The sequence below is a fragment of the Schistocerca americana genome, chromosome 7 (genome assembly GCF_021461395.2).
Source record: "Schistocerca americana isolate TAMUIC-IGC-003095 chromosome 7, iqSchAmer2.1, whole genome shotgun sequence".
Taxonomy (NCBI): domain Eukaryota; kingdom Metazoa; phylum Arthropoda; class Insecta; order Orthoptera; family Acrididae; genus Schistocerca; species Schistocerca americana.
In genome coordinates this window covers 375,542,619-375,563,946 of record NC_060125.1, presented here as the reverse complement: position 1 = coordinate 375,563,946, position 21,328 = coordinate 375,542,619, and the positions used below count along the sequence as shown (strand labels likewise).

General features: G+C 40.1%; 1 protein-coding gene across 1 annotated transcript in view; it reads left to right on the top strand.

The window, feature by feature from the left end:
* Positions 1-21,328, top strand: part of LOC124621822 — a 182,004-nt gene that overhangs the window by 121,767 nt on the left and 38,909 nt on the right. Inside the window, exon 13 of the mRNA XM_047147261.1 lies at positions 4,703-4,802. Coding sequence (XP_047003217.1) covers positions 4,703-4,802 — 100 coding nt within the window. The remainder of the gene's footprint in view (positions 1-4,702; positions 4,803-21,328) is intronic.

Sequence of the window (21,328 nt, the reverse complement as noted above, 5' to 3'; positions counted from 1 at the left end):
CACATAAGGAAACTACAGTACTAGGCAAAACAGTGTTTCATTAAGTTTCTGTGCTTCAGTTTTGTGCAATCATTACTAGTTCCAGATAGCTGGTTTTTATAAAAAGTACTCTTTTTTGTCATAGTTTTGTTGTTGTTGCTGCTGCTTCTGCCTTCAGTCAGAAGACTAGTATGATGCTGCTCTCCATGATAATTTGTCTTGTGGAAGTCTTGTCACATCCACATAGCTACTCACTGTACATTAACGAATGAGTTAACGTGTTAAATATTTAAAATAGGCCTGTAAGAGAGAGAAAATTTAGAAGAGATTTGAAATTGTATTTAAAGTGTGTTGGAAGTCACTGAGCACAGTCGTTATAAAACACAGGGTGAATATAGCCTGGCTAATTTGCACTCCTTTTTAAGCAGAAGAAAATTTTTCACAAGTCTCAATGTTTCACGTCATATCTCCTGAACTATGCATCAAACAGTGATGTAATTGTGCAGCTACAGTCAGTGGTATATGTGGATACTGTCTGTAAACTGGGTTGCAAATAGAGTTTGTAGTAAAGAATTAATAAATTAAAACAGCATGTTTGATGCTGAAGATTTTCTGCATGAAAGGACAAAATCTAGTACATATATGTGGTGTCCAGTCTTTCAGACATGACATGCATATAATTAAGGTGATGACAGCCAGTTATACCTTCAGTACAGATGCATACCAAGCTCGAACTGTTAATGGCAATTGGCGAGATGCTGCAAGTAATGAGGCCAGTGAGCAGGGGCACTACATCGGTAGTGTGTGGTATTAGTTGATAATTTGTGAAACTTCCTGGCAGATTAAAACTGTGTGTCGGACCAAGACTCGAACTCGGGACCTTTGCCTTTTGCGGGCAAGTGCTCTACCAACTGAGCTACCCAAGCACCACTCATGCCCCGTCCTCACAGCTTTAATTACGCCACTACCTCGTCTCCTGCCTTCCAAACTTCACAGAAGCTCTCCTGCGAACCTTGCAGAACTACCACTCCTGGAAGAAAGGATATTGCGGAGACATGGCTTAGCCACAGCCTGGGGGATGTTTCTAGAACGAAATTTTCACTCTACAGCGGAGTGTGTGCTGATATTAAACTTCCTGGCAGATTAAAACTGTGTGCCAGATCGAAACTCGAACTCGGGACCTTTGCCTTTCGCGGGCAAGTGCAAGTGCTTGTGTTTGACGGATGACATGGTAGGGTAGTCCATGTGGTTGTGGAGACCACTGTGTCCGAATGGCATAGTGGTCAGCGCAGCTACCTAGTAAGCAGGAGGTTTGGTTGCAAATCCTGACATGGCATAAATTTTCAGCTTGTCCCATTGGTATAAATCAGTGCCCACCGACAGCTAATGTCTTTAATTCCTTTGTGTCTAGAAAATGTAGTTAAGTGAGAAACTTTTTCCTTTCATCTCTTTGTGGGAGTGTCGGAGAGAAAAAGTTTCATAAAAGTTTGAAATTGCATGTAATATTTGTTGGAAGTAGTAAAACTATAACTCTTAATGAGCAGTTTATGTCTGTTTTAAATTTGGGCAATAATTACATGAAATATCAAAAGCAAATTTTTGTTGTCGCTGGAAGCTATTAGATAGGCAACCTGCAACTGGTATCGGGTTCCGAAATATCCACTTTGTAATATACATTTGAACCCTCTTACTGTGTTCATGCCTAATCAAATTGTGCCATAAAGCTCTTTCCTACCCATTTTGATTCAGTATATCTTTGTTAGTATCTTGATCTACTTACAGTACCTGGTTTTCAGAATACTTCTATTGCACCACCTTTGAAAAGATTTTTTTTTCTTGTTTTGCTTATTATAAACATTTCACTTCCATATAAAGCTACAATTGAAATACTTTCAAAAAACACTTCCTCACTATTAAATTTACATTTGACATCAACATAATTCTCTTCCAGGAAAACTTGTCTTGGCACTGCCAGTCTTTTTTACTTCTGCCATCAGTTATTTCACATTTTCCCTATTAAGATGTCTCCTTGATTTCTTTTACTGCTTGCTCTCAGTGCAGGTTGAATGATGTGAGTGATAGATTACAACCCAGTGTTACTCCATTCTTAATTACTGCCTCGGTTTCACAGTTGTAGATAATCTTTTGTTCCCTGTATTTTATTCATGCTACTGCCTGCATTTCAAAGACTGTATGCAAGGTAGCAGTCTTTTTTTTTTAAATCTACGTATGGTATAAATTTGGATTTTCCTTCCCCCCACCACCACCCCCCACACCCAACCCCCCAACCTATCTGTTAAAATGAGTTGTTGGGTCACTATGGCTTCACATGCTCTATTTCTCTGCATCTGAAGTTGGTCTTCCCCCAGGTTGGCCTCTAATTGTGCCATTCTTCTGGTGAGTCATGTTACTATTTCACAACTATGACTAATTAATCTGATGGTTTAGCGGTAAATATTTCATCACATTCCTTCTTTGGTATTTGTAATTAACCTCTCTCTCTCTCTCTCTCTCTCTCTCTCTCTCTCTCTCTCTCTCTCTCTCTCTCTCTGTGTGTGTGTGTGTGTGTGTGTGTGTGTGTGTGTGTGTGTGGAAAATCTCGAATATTATGGTTTGTTACTCAAGGCAGATTTCTTCCCTATATGTTAAAAAATTAATATATTTGTGTCTCGTATACCAACTGTGATGAATAATATTAAATGTGATTCTTTAACTTCTCCCGGCATATTTCTTGCTCGAACAATCTACGAGTGTACTGTCATTCCATAGTGTCCAACGGGCACAATATTTCGATGATCAGACATGTCACCATCATCAGGTGCACTGACGAACTGAGCTCCTGAGGGCGGGCGGCCGTCCTAAATCCCCTTCCCCTGCAAGGCGTTCTCTCCGAGGTCCGCTCCCGCGGCCGCACATCGCCAGTCGCTAAGAGGCTGGCGTCGGCGTCTGTGGTGGCATCGGTGTAACTGCCTCGTCCACCCTGGTCGCTCGTTCAAGCGACCAGGGCGGACGAGGCAGTTACACTGACGCCAGCCTCCCAGCGACCGCCGACGTGCGGCCGCGGGCGTGGACCTCAGAGAGAATGCCTCGTGGGGGAAGGGGATTTAGGATGGCCGCCCGCCCTCAGGAACTCAGTTCGTCAGTGCACCTGATGATGGTGACATGTCTGATCACCGAAATATTGTGCCCGTTGGACACTATGAACCAACAGTACACCCGTGGACTGTTCGAGCAATAATATTAAAAGTCGGTTTTGTTGTCAGTGGTACTGTACCCATTATGCAGTTTGAGGTCAGTAAATTAATGGCAAAGTGAATCTTTCATTGCCAGAAACTGTTTCAGTAAAGGTCTTTTTGGTGTGAGACCACATCATGATGTGATAAAACTACTAACATTCCAGCTGCTTTCACAGGCATCCTGCATTCAAGCTGTTAGTACTTTCATTACATAGCGATGTGTTCACACACCCAGACCAATTTTATTGAAACTGTGTATCAGTTGTTTTTTTTTGAACAAACGTCTTGCCTTCATTTATTTTTCTTAGGCAATGATTTTTTGTTGTTTTCTCTATTAGTCCCATGCTTCTTATTTGTTCTACTGTTTGTACATTTATTATTATTATTATTATTTAGAAGTTCAGTAGAATGTTGTGCTTTTAAGCTGAGTTATGCTATCTTTGGCCTTTCATGTGTGTAACCTGTTTCATAAATTTTCCAGCAAAAGTTCTTTTATCACCAGCTATTTGATTCTAGTGATTTGGAAAATGTTTTATAGGGGTTTCGTCATCTTTATGCTGACTTTTACCTTCAGCCAGCAGAACTCCCCACTTCTTCCATAAGTTCTTTTTGAAAATTGCTTTTTAGAAAGAAGAAATATTCAATTGTTCTGGAAGATGATCTGGTTTTATTTGCCAGATTACAAACAGACTTAAATCACAATTCAAGTTACAACTCATTAGTCATACAAGCATCAATGAACTGTTCCAAGGCTATTGACAAAATTTTTCTTTACTCCATTTTACAGATCATTGTTGACCATCATCGAGAAACTTCGTCATAGAGGGGCTCCATCATGCGATGCATGGCACTCCCAAATTTTTAATTTGTATATCTGTACCCTCACAGTATAATGTTTATTTCATTATCCATGACTTAGAAAAATAATACATTGTAGGACAGTAAAAGTGGTTCAAATGGCTCTGAGCACTATGGGACTCAACATCTGAGGTCATCAGTGCCCTAGAACTTAGAACTACTTAAACCTAACTAACCTAAGGACAGTAAAAGGCATCTGCGGCTTAGCTGGTGTATAGCTTAACTGCTAGGACAGAGGTCATGAGGAAAAGGTAGATTGGAAACAGGCAAAAAATTATGGATAAAAGTTTATGAAAGTGAAACATCACACCAAGTCATGGATCTGTCCTTCACTGTATAAGATAAAGAGTTGGTGATGTAAGGTAAGGAAAATTCTTGTCAAGGAGCATCAAAGAACAAAACATAGATAATGATGGTTTATAATTTTACATCCTGTTATCACTATGGATTACTCAGAAAAATAATGTGTCGCTTGCAAACTGAGTTTACTGGGTCATTTGCAGACTTGGTTAGCTTGTCACTGTACTTATGTCTTATGCATTATTCTTGTGCATCTAATACAAGTTTTTAAATAAAAACCTGTGGATAACCTTATGGAACAAAGATTTAATATGTGTTACAACTTACAGAAAGCTTTCATCTGATATGCAAGCAACAAGAGCCGCTTTGGAAAGTGAGCGGAAGTTACAACTCCTGCAGATGCAAGCAATTAATGCTCTTTGGAAAAAAGTAAGTAAAATGGTTCATAGTGTGTTTTCTGCACGTTGTATAAATTTATACTTAGGCTGCATCACAGTGGCACCTGTATCAGTAGATTCTGCCGACGACCGACATCGGAGAAGGACAGCTGATCATTTCAAATCAGTTCGCCACTATCTGTGTGCGGTCACAGTGTAGCTAACCTCATTGTCTGAATTTATATATTTCAGACTACAACCGGTGAAATTCAAATAGTTCCCCCCCCACCCCCATAATGGCTAACACGACACGAAACATGAACTGTTCATGAGAAGCTGATAAGTTTAGTCAAAGGCGGAGTTTGTGGCATCTTGAGCATAAAAAATATCATAACCAGGATATAGTTTGGGATCTATGGACTGAAATTGCAGGCTTATTGAAAACCACAAGTGGGCAAAATCTTTATCAGAAATTTTAGGTGTGGATTATAACCTAAAAATATAATTTGTTCAAGTGGCAAGGACGGCTTATCTTTGGCGTAAAATTACTGAAGTGGATCTTTTTGGGTTGTGGTAGGTGGACATCAGCTGTCTACAAATTATTATTGCTGCTTACTGGCGTCATTTTTATGGAAGTAGGGTGGTGATTCTGCTAGATGAAGTGCTTTGCAAATGTGGTGTACGTATGTGTTTCCACTTTGCAGTGCTTTAGATGTTCAGAGTATCTTACACTAAACTTCGTATTTGTCTTTCATATGTTTAATGAATGACAGTGATTGAAGGTTAATTGACCTATGCCTGCACAATGTTAAATTCAACAAAACAGATTTCGAGCAGGCCCCTACTTGGAGTGTGATTAGAGATCTATTAAAAAATCAGATTCTCACATCAAAGATGCAGTTTTGGTTCAAGTAAAACTAGAAGTGACACTATGATATTTGACTTCTGTTGAGTACATCTTTCTAATATTAGGCTTACACCACATTCCGAAAAGTGCAGTTTCAAAGTTTGTGTGTGATATGTTGGATGTTATTTACGATGCTGTAAATACTGATTTAAAATCTAATATTTTCATTCTTGCACCTCAGATACCTATACTACAAAATTTTTAATGTATTCAGTATTGAATTTTTGGAGCTGTGCAAGTGCACTAAAAGACAACACAGTATTGTTGATTTTTTTAAAATTAAAAGCAACACCCAATCTGAAATAATACTGTCTCCAGTTATATTATTACTTCCTATCTCAAATCCACTGGGTAAGTGTTTAGAGAGCTGAGAAGTGTACTAGAATCAGATTATCTGAATGTCCTGCCAGTACTGCATTAATTTTCACAATTTTTAGAATAAAGTGAACTCCTGTGAAACCACAGATCTACCTTTCGTTAATTAGATAATATTTGCTTACTTACACACACATTTTATCCATGTACCATATAATAGAAACATGTTCTTTTACCATATAAATTAACCATTATGTGAGCATACTCTCAGTGGCAAAAACTTAACACACCACAGTTGCACATCCTGCCACAGTATCACAATAAAACACATTCTGAACAATGTGTCTTAGAAAGATCATTAGTGCATTGTATCACTAAAACTACATACTTTCGTATTATATACGTTTAAATATGAAAAACATCAATTATGGGCTGTTAGTTTCTAAGGTAGTTGCCCATTCTGACACAAATTTCTGGTGAGAGAAGGAAAGTGGCAGCACAAAGTTAAAGCATTTTTAACTATTGTTGGATGGTGCTTTTTCCTTAATATCATATATTTATAAGATTTGTCTGATACTTCCAGTAACTGAGGACAGTACTTTCTGTACACGCCATGTTCTTTTCGAGACAGATATAGCTCATTTACATGCATTTTTTAATGGCAAAAGTGCACTGCAGCACTTTCCTCCAAGCACAGAGGCATTGTGGTATCCGTCCCATCCTTGGAGGTTAAAATATAACTTACTTCGTTCATAAAATAGATTCCAACCTAACCTAACATCCTCGATCCCATCAAAAACTGACAAATGAGATCGGAAGCACAGTGACAAAGTTGTCGGCTGATGTTATTGGGCAACCTTTGGCAACGACATCTGATGACTGTTGTCGGTGCCACTGTGAATGCAGCATATTTATTTACTTACTTGCTTATTTTCTTACACCATCCGTTCAAATAGTTCCAGTACTGATTTTATTCCTGTTCTGTAAGTGATGTGAGCACAGTAACTATGGAGGTAGCTTTAACTAACAACTGTAAACAACAGATATGCGTTTGACAAATCTGTTGTGAGCAGGCAGTATTAAATAGTGGGTGTGTGGGCATAGTATGCCAACAGTACTGTGTCAAAATTACAATGAGAAAACATCTCTAAGTCAGGTTTTCAAGACTTTCTCTAGAATGATTAAAAGAAATGAAAAATGTGTGCAAAGTTAGGCCTGCACACCTTGACTCCCAAACAAATACAGCACGTGGATTGCTGTCACTTGATTGAAATTCAAAATTTGGGCAGTCATTTTCTGGAAAAAAATCACCATGGGTGATGAGAGTTGGTGTAATCAGTACAAACCAAGACAGAGTTACAGAGTGCTGAAATACACATGAGGGGACAACACCTTGACGACATGAGCAATATTCAAGCCCATGTAATACACAAGTTGAACAACATCCCAAAGAACGACTTTTCTGTCAGTTTCAGATATTTATATGAACATTCTGTGCCTTGTACTCCAGTGAGAGGAGACTGTATAGAACGCCACTGTCTTAACTATTTTTTTCCCAGTCTTGAAACTTCTTGGTCTGATGAGGTACTTACATCCTCTTTATGGATTGGCTTGTAGCATGTTTCGACCTCAGATTTCACAACCATCTTTTCACAGTACAACCAATGTCTCTTCTCCCAGGGAAGCTATTCAACAGCAAGTTTAAAGAACCTATTGTTGTCCATCCTTAACCTTTATAGAGTAATCTTTAAATGTTCTCAGAAATCTCATTTCAGATGCCTGTATTTTATTTCTGTTATTTATTTTATTCATCAGCATCTCACTTATATACAGCAGACTCAGTATAGCCATTGTATTGCAGAACTTAATCTCTTATTCTTTACCTTCGTTCATGGGGGTGCCGTATTTACTCGAATCTAAGCCGCATTCGAATGTAAGCCGCACCTGAAAAATGAGATGCGAAATCAAGGAGAAAAAAAAACTCCCGAATCTAAGCTGCACCTGAAATTTGAGACTCGAAATTCAAGGGGAGAGGGAAGTTTTAGACCGCACCTCCAAATCGAAATAAAGTTGCTCCATTGTAACATGAGAGACAATTTAGGTCGATTGGATGAAGATACAGCTACAGTAGTTTGGTTTGAGTCGTAAGCTTAGCAGTTAAGCTTTATCAGGTAGCCATTGCTATGTCAGGCACTCCGTCTGTATTTATACGGGTGCCCTTCCTTTTTCACGTTATAACGTTGTTACTTTAATTTGTGTTGTTAGCGGTGCTGATGGACATTAAAAGTGGGTTAAAAGCTGTGAGCTGTCTGGGGAAGTTAACCTTGCATTACTGAGCAACTGTTTCACCAGGTATCCAGTTTAGCTTACCAAATTCCCAACCAGACTAACATGAATTATAATCTTTTAATAGGCATACGATATTAAGAGAATTTAAATAAAAAGAAATAAATCAGTTTATATTTGGAAATTTATTTTAACATTGATCATTGAAATTTCAGCATATTAAACGTGACTCATAACTAAGCTGGTGCCTTATTTGGGATTGTGAAAATGAGTTTGTACTCTTAAGGAACACATCAAATAGGGGGCCAAGATTGGGAGACTGCGTACAACACTGCATTCATAAAACAACACACAAAGAACGTTGAAACATATGCAAGAGAAAATTAAACACTACCAACCGATTCAATTTTCACCCAAAGAAGTTACGTTCGTAGCACAATCCTGTCCGTCATGTAATTACCACACACTAGTATACTAAATTCATATTAACTCTTTGTGAAATCTTCCCGAAAAGAATAGCTGAGGGCTATTTTGATGATTACACCACATGCTTCATGTGGTCAACTTGGTTTACACAAAGAGTGTAACTCCACAATAATTTTGATAATTAAAATAAATTAGATCGAAAAGCAATTTACAAAAGGAAAACCTCGAACTGGTTACTATCGTCTTACTATTAACCTGATGGGTCAAACAATTGTATAAGCATGTGGTACTGGTTTCACAAAGTACACCCCACGTGGGTTGAACATAAAGAAAAGTTGCTATATTGAAAAATATTGTCAAGACGAGATGTTATAATCACACGAGCATTCGCATTTAAGATTGATGATCTTAGTTAGAGTTACTGATCAACACGTGGTTCCACTTTACTCACAAAGTAGTGACAAACTATCGGAAGATATTCTGAACTACTTCACATGCGAATTACACTGCGTTGCAATTTAAGATAACATTAGATATTTTAGAGCTAAACCTGAAATAAAGGTGATTAAATTTTCAGTTAGGCTGAACTTAAGAAATCCATAGTCCTACGGACTTAGCAGACACGCGTTTAGCCGGAGATCTTACCACTTCAGACACTCGCCGCGGGCAGACTGTCCTGCTCCCTTTCTGAGGGTGCCTCACAAATACAAACGGAAGTGGCCAGAGGGGCAGCTTCCTATACCAACATGACAAGAGACGGCCAGGACCATGCTAAGAATGGAAACCTCTCTGCCTTTAGAAAGCGTAGCTACCTGTTCCGACATTGGTCCTGCTGTTCTCTAGCAGACAGGCTTGTCTGCTACCCTCAAGCATGCAACTAGAAACACATTTGCTCATTCATCCTCTCACACAGAAGGGAAGGGGGATGACAGTATCTTATCATATACAGTATATAAAAGAAAGCAGATGTAGGTTCCGTATGAGACTGTGTGACATGAATTACATATAAACTGTGTTTTAAAGTGTAGTAGTGTGACAGATCGTTCTTGTTTATGTGTAAAAGTAACACGTTTCACTGCCCAATCTCCTCCCAGATAGTCAGAAACACCACAGTAAATTTAGACGCGGAATTTATGCCATAAATGACAACATATTTAAGAAATTAACATGAAAGGAATCCAACAGAGACCTTTCAACGTGCTTCGTCTGGTTTGAATTGATTGCTTATTTTGCTTTGATCTGATAAGTGCCGTTCTCATTGTTATATGGGTTTACGTAACTCGAAGCTGAAAATGCATTATTGTACTCTGTCATCCACTGTTTGTCGCATTCTGATAATGAGTGTTCATGACCTGTCGCCGCTTACGGCATGGCTTGCTTTTGTGCACGCTACCGCCCCTTACAATAAAAGAAAGGGAGGAATTGTCTCATTAGTGAAACAATGGCAAGAGACTGCTATTTGTTGTTACTTACACTGCTGCTTTCTTTGATAATGATAAACAAGAACCAAATAATTGACTGCGTATGACAGAAGATGTTCTGAACGAGAGTTCAGCAGAAATTTTTCTCCGTTTGATAATCTTTGCAGACGTCTCTTTAGTACATTACATTCTGCACAGAAATTAGAGTCATCTTAGAATTGAAAATCTAGTTAGTTGCTGTGCTTCCTTTCTGACTATATCACTATTCAGCAAAAGAATAATACGAATATAAACATGACATTATATGTATATTCTTCCATGTTTGTGGTTGTCTCACTCTAGTTTCGTAGTTTATTAGGCAGACAGGATTTAAATGAGATAGCAGCAAACACGAAAGAGTACATGGCATAATGTTTACATTCGTATTATTCTTATGGTGAAGAGAGTACTGCATGTGATTCACGATTCATAAAAGTTCGTATTAGCAACAGGTAGGAAAAAATTCAGAACGTAGAATTGGCCATATTGACATACGTCTCAAACAGTCTTTCCAGTCGGATTTTCGTAGTAGATTTTTAGTGATGAGTTCAAATGCAGTGTGTGTTGTTGTCTTCAGTCTGTAGACTGGTTTGATGTAGCTCTCCACGCTTTTGTGTCCTGTGCATAAGAATGGAAATAACTTAGAAATTAAACGCTGAAATTTAAAGAAAATTTTATTAGGTTTGTAATACCCCTTATATGAAATGTTTAAAATCTCAGTCTTGATTCTGAGTCACTATCACTAGATTCCTTGTTGCTCATTTCTTCATACAGAGCATCGTCCTCCGTACCATCTAGTGCATTGTATATCGAACATTTTTTAAATGCTTGTTGCACAGTCTGATTTGAAACATACTTCCATGCATCATAAATCCATTGACAAACATGCGTATTTTACACGTCCTGTTGGTGTCAGTTGTCTGTTGCTTTTCGAAAGCCAGTTTGTGTACATGCGTTTAAGCTTGCCCTTAAATTGTTTATTCAAGCAGACGTCAAGTGGTTGCAGAATTGAAGTCATCCCGCCTGGAATTACTGCCATGTCCGTTTTGCTTCCCTGTAATTTTCGCTTTACTGCAGGTGTTGTATGGCCTGCGTACGCATCTAATACCAAAAGACTCCATAAACCAAGCATTGTGCCAGGACGATGATTCCACACATACCCGCCCAATCCATTCCAGCACCATGTCATCTGAAAACCACCCAGTTTCGTTTGCTTGGGCAATTACAGTTTTTAGAAACACTTCTGATATTGGTAAAGCCTTTTGCATGAAAACTATGAATGGGGGTAATTTACGTCCATCTGCTGTGCAAGCAAGCATGATGGACATCCGCTGATTTTCACCAACTGAAATAAGAACACTTAAGTCTTTCTTTCCTATGGTGTCAACTGTATAATTTGACGGTATGTCAAAATATACGGGAGTTTGGTCAGCTTTCCTATCTGACCAAGAAGGTATTGCGTTTCTGTGCACCGCCTAATTATGAAGCACTGAAATTCCACAAGTTTTTCTTCATAATTTTTCGGCAGCTTCTGTGCAACTGAAGTTCGCTTCCGAAATGATAAACCCCAGCACTTCATAAACAGATCAATCCAGCTGGGACCAGCCTTAAAATTTTCCAGCAATGCCTTAATTTTTAAAATTGCGGCATTCACAGGCAGGAATTTCTGATGCTGTTCCTTGACAAATGCATTTAAAATTACTTCTAGTGCATGATATCGGCCACACTTTAGCCCACTAAATGCATTCCTGCTACTGGAACATTAAAATAATTTGTCTCTCTGCAGTCGCCATTGCCTGATGTTGGTCTCGTCAATCCTGTATCGCAAACCTGCAGCACTATTAGAACTTCGTTCCACAAAAGAAATAACTCCCCTTTTGAATTTGGTACTATAATGAAAGTTCTTAACAAAATTCCATGAAGCAATAGGTGCTGCTACGTGAAATCTTTTGAGCCCCAGCATATCAACTCCTGCAACAATCCTAAAGCCTTGTGCATTGTTGGTATTTTTGTGTAAAGAAATTTATTTTTGTTGCTGCGAATATTTGAAAGGCTGCTACATTCGAAGATGCAGAATATGGAATTTCTATTTACTTCATTGGGTAATGTATGAAAATGCAGTAGTCAAAACTTGGGGTGTAGAAAAAAGCTTGTCTTCTAGCCTTTTTTAATTTATTTACTGATGCAGAGGTTTTGGCACCAGTATTTGTCTTTGTGCCGGCAAAGCATGCCTGTGTAGCCCTACATATATTAGACGCAGAAGTTAGTTGTGGCGGCACCTACCAACATTTTTCAGAACTTCCTCTTACTTTGCATTCGATTCTAAGCTGCAGGCGGTTTTTTTTTGGATAACAAAAATCGGAAAAAAAGTGCAGCTTGGATTTGAGTAAATACGGTAATACTTGCCATGTCTGTGATGTTTTCAGTATTGCCAGATGTTGCCCCTGGATCATTCTTAATGGCAAGCACCTTAAGGAGCTCAGCAATTGTTTGCTGGATATGGGCTTGACAGACTAAGCTGGGGGCTGGAGAGCCATAAGTCCTCTGTAACCATAAGCTCTGGGCGTACTTCAGTGACCACCATGTGTTGCAGAGATGGAACATTGCGTTATCATGGGGAACAGGGATCTCGACTTAACCGCCCCTACTGCAAGGATAGGGTAAACCTCTGTAAAGAAACCATCAATCTTAAGGCATGCTACAGATGCATGGCTGTTACGGCAGAACAGTCATTAGTGGGCGATCTCTGGGGAACCTGCTACGTCTCAGTTGTATAAGGCTTACCCAGCTGAGCAGGGCACTGTCTGGGTAGACGCTTACTTCCCTAGTTGCTCATGAGACATTAATGAAGCTTAAATCCTTACCTTCACTCCCAGTGGTTAGAGTGGTCTGCTGGCAGTGTTAGCATGCAAACGCAGAGAGACCTCGTGACTGATGTGCCTGAGATGTCTGGGAATGTATGAGAAAGCTGTAATAGTAATGGATCACATTGTGTGGTAGATAATCTGTTTATTGTTAAATATGTAGAATGTTCCTTTGAAAAACTGATACCTTTCTACAGCCATAGAGCTCAAGAAGGTCTTGTAGGACAACGTAAATCCATCAAGAGGCTGTGCAGTAGTACATTATCGATCAAAATACTGAAAGCTAACCAATTGAACAAGTGTTTTTTTTTTTTTTTTTTTTTTACATGCTAAACTACATAGAAAACATGTTAGCAACAGTGAGCTGCATGTGGCTAAATCCTTGTAAAGGAGTTGTGACATATGCCAAGACATGGGCGTAGATACCAAATAATTGCAACAGGAATGAGAGATACAAGGTGTCACTAGAGTACAGAATTTCGTAAAAAAGGTTGATGGTGAGCTCCATAAGTCATCATGCATTATCTGACCTTCAGTTTCCAGACGGTGCCTAACTGTATTGCGGCAGGCTTTCTCCGCCTTAAAGTTAGAGCCTGTGTACCTAATCCAATAGACTGCTTTAAGTGTCACTGCTTCAGTCATACCACTATGGGCTAAGATCAGACAAGACATGGAAGATCTGACTATGCTCTCTATGAACCAGTTATTCGGTTTACTGGTCTACCCATTGTCTGTGACTGATCGACTTCCTGGCCAAGGCAGTGCAGTGATTAGCACACTGGACTCGCGTTTGGGAGGACAGTGGTTCAGATCTGCATCCAGTCATCCCAACTTAGGTATTCCACAATTTCCCTAAATCACTCCAGACAATGCTGGGGTTATTCCTTTGAAAGGGCACTGCCTATTTCCTTCCCCATTCTTGAAACATTCCAAATGTGCACTCTGTCACTAATGACGTCGATATAGATGAGACATTAAATCCTAATTTTCCTTCCTTCGACCCAAGTGAGTCAATTCAAGTCAGTCCATTGCTCCCAAGCCCATTCAGCTTGGAACAAGAAACATAAGAAACATTCTGTCTTTATTGAAGAGAAGAAACTGTGGAAATTAGTCACCCAACATATCCCCTATTCAGATGTGAGGAAGACATTTAAGGCCTCACAGGCACTCACTTTTGTGAAGTCGTTTGCCTCAGCAGTGAAGCAACACATGTAAAAGACTAGTATTGGCAGCCAGATTTTGACAGCGGAGCAGAGTATATTAACCTGCACTTGTAAATGCAGCTACACGTCTGTACCATTAGTCCCACAACCAAGCCTTCCTACCAATGAAATTCTGGTGGTTGCTGAAACTAATGTCAGAAACGATAACACACAGTAGAAGAGACACATCTAATCGTTCCTATTAAAACAGTCTTGCCAACATTCCCAAAATCCAAGCTGGGTATGAAAACCAACAGCCAAAACGATCAGGTCCGACGCCATCAGATGATGTGACCTTGATCGTGTCTTATGGATCAGACTGTGACGATAATATTGTGGTATGGATGACTGTATCTTCTTGAGAGAACTGGCAAGTCAATCAAGTAACACAACTGTCCCAACCACAGAGGAATTACAGGGGGAAAGACAAAGGAAAAGGCTTACCATTAAGATGGTTTGCATACTTAAGTGGAACTTGAATGGGTTCAGGACACATGGAGAAGCTATGTCTGTTGGCTCTGGGAAGACCAGTGGGTATTGGCCTTAAAGAGACATATTTTAAATTCTCTTACTACATGGCTACATTCTCCACAAAAAGCTGACCTTAGTTAAAGGAGGAATAGCTGTTTTCTTCAATGGTGCCTACCACTTCTAGTATCTTTCCCGCACAATCGACAATCGGCCTACAAGCATTTGCTGTAACAGCAGTTGTGCATCATAGGTTGACAATGTGAGGTGCTGGATGAAGAGGCTCTACATGACCATCATACTCAGCTCCACCACCCCTTCATCCTCAGTGATGATTGTAACTCACATAATGTGCTTTGGAGGTGAGCAACCACCTGCCCCGGGAGTAGAGCAATGGAGACTTCCCCTGTCAACAAGTGCGTATTTGTTCAACATACATGCATTTCAGCGCTACAACAGGGACATCACGGCTATCAATCTCTCAGTATGCTCTCCAGACCACGCACACACCTCTCGGTGGGAAGTGGTCGATAAACTGCATTCAGATGATAACTTCCTGATCTGGCTTCACCTTCCAGACACCTTGGTGTCCGAAAGAGAGCTACCACAGTGAATGCTCAGCAGGGCAATATGGGTGCTTTACCACCAACTTGTTGTGTTTGAATACCATTACAGCATCCAAGAATGGGTGGATCATATTACCCAGATGATCCACCATGTCACTGAAGCATCCATTCAACAGTCTTCAGGCCAGCTGAAATAGCAGCCAGTCCCTTGGTGGAGTGAAGACTGCCACTTTGCAATCAGGACCAGTGTGACTGTGTAGGGTCAAGTGTCAGCCTGCTGCAGAGAACCTCACAGCCACTAAGGTGGCAAGGGCAAAATGGTGCTGAATTATTAGAGAAACCAAGGAGGAGATCATTGCAACAGTTCCTGACCACCATAAACCATTCAAATAATAATGAACCCCTTGAGTGTGAGATTGCAAAAGGCCAATGATGTTTACAGTTTTTGATGCCCCACAACTGTGTACCACGCAACCACAATATTTGCTGCTAATGGCAACAGGAGGCAGGACTGGAAGTATCCAATGGTGAGTACAGCATGAGGCTATGAACTGCTTATTTGATGAGTAACTCACAACAGCGCTACAGTGCTAGTAGCATTGATACAGAGCAGAGCAATGACAACAATAAACAAATCAAAAAATGCACTGTATCTATTACAACAGTTGCCGGAAGTTGACATTTCACCAGAAAGGAACTCAAGGAATTTTGCAGAATGAAAAAGATGTGGAAGTTGAACTATTTTTGAGAGATGAGTCAGTGGAATTTGTGGTGTTGAATAAACTCGAATATGTGGACAGGGTACGTGAGGAGCACGGTGACAACGAAATTCACTTAACAACTGAAAGTGATATTGAAACAGTTGTCAGATGTGTAGTTCATCATTCTTGTCTGACAGGGAGCAATGAATCCTGTCTCCAGTGAAATGTAGTAAAGGACAATCACTGTCCAAGGAGCAGATAGTAAACATAATTATGTACATTTAAGATCATTTGCAGCTTAGTAACAGAACAGTTATGAACAGATTTTGAATAAATCTGCAGCAATATGACCATATGAGCATAGGAAAAACTACGGATGTGCGAGGGAGGACGAGTTGCACTTATTACAAAACATGGTGTTTGTGTGTTTCAAGGATGCTTAAACATTACTGGCCATTAAAATTGCTACACCAAGAGGAAATGCAGATGATAAATGGGTTTTCATTGGACAAATATGTTATACTAGAACTGATATGTGATTACATTTTCACGCAATTTGGGTGCATAGATCCTGAGAAATCAGTACCCAGAACAACCACCTCTGGCCGTAATAACGGCCTTGATACGCTTGAGCATTGAGTCGAACAGAGCTTGGATGGCGTGTACAGGCACAGCTGCCAATGCAGCTTCAACACAATACCACAGTTCATCAAGAGTAGTGTCTTTCATATTGTGACAAGCCAGTTGCTCGGCCACCATTAACCAGACGTTTTCAATTGGTGAGAGATCTGGAGAATGTGCTGGCCAGGGCAGCAATCGAACATTTTCTGTATCCAGAAAGGCCCATACAGGACCTGGAACATGTGGTCGTGCATTATCCTGCTGAAATGTAGGATTTCACAGTGATCGAATGAAGGGTAGAGCCACGGGTCGTAACACATCTGAAATGTAATGTCCACTGTTCAAAGTGTCGTGAGTGCGAACAAGACCGAGACGTGTAACCAATGGCACCCCATACCATCACGTCGAGTGATAACGCCAGTATGGCGATGACGAATACAAGCTTCCAATGTGCATTCACCGCAATGTCGCCAAACATGGATGCGACCATCATGATGCTGTAAACAAAACCTGTATTTATCCGAAAGAATGACATTTTGCATTCGTGCACCCAGGTTCGTCGTTGAGTACATCATCACAGGCGCTCCTGTCTGTGATGCAGCGTCAAGGGTAACCACAGCCATGGTCTCCGAGCTGATAGTCCATGCTGCTGCAAACGTCGTCAGACTGTTCGTGCAGATGGTTGTTGTCTTGCAAACATCCCCATCTGTTGACTCAGGGATCGAGACGCGGCTGCACGATCCGTTACAGCCGTGCGGATAAGATGCCTGTCATCTCGACTGCTAGTGATACGAGGCCATTGGGATCCTGCACGGCGTTCCGTATTACCCTCCTGAACCAACCGATTCCATATTCTGCTAACAGTCATTGGATCTCGACCAATGCGAGCAGCAATGTCGCGATACGATAAACCGCAATTGCGATAGGCTACAGTCCGACCTTTATCAATGTCTGAAACTTGATGGTACGCATTTCTCCTCCTTACACGAGGCATCACAACAACGTTTCACCAGGCAACGCCGGTCAATTGCTGTTTGTGTATGAGAAATCAGTTGGAAACTTTCCTCATGTCAGCATGTTGTAGGTGTCGCCACTGGCGCCAACCTCGTATGAATGCTCTGAAAAGCTAATCATTTGCGTATCTGTACTGTCAGATGTAGCAACGTTTGAGAGACTATGGTTTTCTATTCTGCTCCTTTCTTTATCATACTTTTGTATGACTGCACTGCTGTGAAGATAAAATGAGAACACTAACATAAAAAAGATTTAACAAAGAATCAATGCCCAAGATGCTGTACTCATTCGATTATGATACTAGTCAATTTCTAGACAATCGGCAATTCTTGAAGTCAAGGAATCAGAATCGACACCACTCATGCATAATTTAATTCACTATGGACAAACTTTTTTTTACTCTTTTTTTATCTGCTTATTAAAACAATACTTAGCAGCTTTTTCAACTCGTGTACCCAACCACTACAGAAGCAGTGTTGCAAAATACCTTTTCCAATGCAAAATATCAGTTTTAAATTTTTTTTTTATAAGCGATGCTTATCAATAATCTTTAAAATACTTAAATGCTTGTCCATTTACAAATTTTGGGCATCTGCCCCAACTTATATGTGCCCAGACAGTTTACATCACTACATATGGTTACTCATTTGTTACATTTCCAAGTAAAAGGAGAATGATTTCGTGTTTGCAGATGTTTCATGAGTATGATTGATGAGTCCCAGATGTTCATTAAACTTGCATATACCAATCGACAGGTTAATGTGTCTGGAACTTTAAAGTGATAACAGGGAAAAACACTACCTGGTAACAAACACCCTCCTGAGAAACTAAAAGAAAAAAACATCACATTTCATTATATCCTCATTATAAATCACACTATGCATGTAAAGAAAGTAATAAAGTTTCTCTACCGTCATATCTGAATTTGTGAACTATGTACAAGCTCTGCTGTGATAGAAAGGATGGGCCAGTTTCAAGAGGAATACACAAGAGTGAATTATGTAAGGTGAACCTTACATTTAAAGAGTCTAAAATGGATGTGTGTCACAAAATGTGGTGTTCTATATGCTAGAAATAAATTTTCTTCAGTGAAAGATACTTCTATAGAACAACTTGACAGAGAGTTAGCTGCTCATCACACTGAGGCAGACAATGTGTACCTTCAAAAGGACAAACACAGACATTCCAGCTCAGGAAGTTCGATGCTATGTTATGCTTTCAACTTACCGCAGCGCCTGCCAACTCCTATTTTCAATATACGATGGAGCCAACTCCTGGTTTCTTACACAATCGCCATTCGCCAATTCCCTCACCATCCTGTGTACCCCGCCCTCTTTTCAAACAAGTGATGTCTCCTTCCTGACAACCACCCATGGGTGGGAATGCCAGTCAGCATGTGTCTCACTTCCATATTTTGGGATCTCCATCCACTGCAATGCCCTCCATGTATTTTCTCCCACATCTCCCCTTGGATAGTGTCTAGACCACAGATTTAGACCAACCTATTCGAGAGTCCTAAGGTCTCTGTCACTCCCATGGTTTTCCGGAGTCCTGTAACCACCAACTTCTTCACTGATTGTTCTAAGACAATAGATAAGGTGGGATATGCTTTCACATCTCCTACTGGCTTAGAATACCAGTTCTTGCCAGGATCATGTAGTGTGTTCACAGCAGAGCTTCTAGCCATTCACAAGGTCCTCCATTTGGTTTCTCAGGCATCCCTCCACAGTGTTTTAATTTGTACCAACTCAGCGAGCAGCCTGCAGGCTATCAACCATGCTACTCTCTTCACCCTTTGGTCTTGCTATCTATGACCTCCTCTCTACCCTTGGCCGTGCTGCCTGCTCATTTGTCTTTTTCTGAGTCCCAAGTCATGCGGGCATGCCAGGGAATGAGCTGGCTAACCAATTGGCTAGAGAAGCAGATACTTACGTCATTCCCTTTCATGATTCGAGCTGTGGATATGTGGATCTGTGTCAAATCTCTCTTTGCCCAAAAGTGGAATGACATCTGGTGCGCAACTGCTCATACAGGGTGTATACGACCCGGGACAACCGGGAGATCCGGGAAAAACCCGGGAATTTTTTATTGTTTTAGTTTTCTGTTAAATTTTTGTAATTTTGACTCGTAAGAACCTATACTCTAAGAAAGGATGCTACTGTATCCCGCTACTGCAGAATAATACTTCAACAATAAAACATAAATGAGAGGAAAAAAAACTAAAATAGCTTAAATTGCAAAGGAAACGCGCCATATACGACGACGACTCACAATGCTCATGCAAGTGTCTGTCAACAGCAAAATGTGTCAAAGGCTTTAGGAAGACTATGCAATGCTTCATAACAACAAATTGCCTCCGATGAGCATGAAGTCACAGCTGTTTGTATTAGATTCCTTTTGGCAATTATGAGAGGGCTCATGCACATGCGCAGACGAGTCACATTTGAGTAGTAGATCCTCCCGCTTCTGGCTACAGGATTGTGGCTGTTGGCTTTGCAAGCAGTCGCAGCTTGATTCTGCTGGGAAAAGGGGGCGTCAAATTCATATTCTTGAGGGAAAAAAACTTGTTTCACAAACCACCTAGCATCCAGCGCACATTGGTCTGTCGATTATTCATATGATTTGAAATGCATCCCTGTTGGTTTTTGAACATTTTGAACACATTTTAAGTTAATTTCTGAATGAATCATAAGTTGGTTTTTGAATTCCTGCACAGTGTACGTGATGTTTCTGTCAGGAGAATCCTTGTCGCATCTAGAAACAAACTTTCCGCAAACAAAAGGGTACGGAGCTATACGAGCTGAGCGGAGTAAAGCCAAACGAATGAATCCCAATCGATGTCTGGTTATGTGGTTGATTGGGTTTGTGAATGAACAGCGTTGTTATAATTGCTAGCGAAATCCATAGATTCAGACTACCAGAATGGAAATAAATGACTAACAGGAATAACATGTGAGAAAGATTACGTATTATCTTCTCGGTGTACCCAAGAAATAGATTTGGACAGAAAATTTTTGGCCAGATCACTACACTAGTAAGGACCAGTTGTACAGTCCCCGGCTAGCAGCCGCTTAAGTTCTAGTTGGGAAGTAACGTGGAAAACGTGTTGCACAAACATGTAACGACGCCTAACTGGAGAATAATCGCAGGATAACTAAACCTGTGATTCTGGCAGGGTTAGTTAATTGGCGAACAAATTTTGGCAATGGCAGGAATAGCTACAGAATTGGTGATGACAAGATTGTTAGAACGAGGAAGGAGAAGAAACGGGCACATCACACAAATTATGGAAGAATAAGACGATTCCAAATTTATATAAAAATTTTATAATACCACTTTTCGATCTCACGCTTGAAAAACTGGTGCGTATGAATGAAATGTGAAACTATTACCTAACATAAAGCTTTTTGCTTGTAGTAGGCCTAATAGGCATTTGATATTGGTACTTCGTGAATTATATTCTGTCGTGTTATAAAAATGACCATTTGTGCCAAAACAGTCTCGTTTATTTGTTGTGTGTTACAAAATTGCTGTAATATTAGAATATTTTATTTTAGCTAGCAGGCAGTGACAAAATAGATGTAATCAGATTGAGAAACCACACCCGTCTTGGGTATTATTTGTATTAACAGCTTTTTGAGTATTAGATAACGACATTTAAATTTTTCATGTAGCAAAACGTTGGATAAACTTAGATAAGGTAATAGTCTTTCGCAAAAAGGAAAGTACGCTATGTAAAGCTATAGCA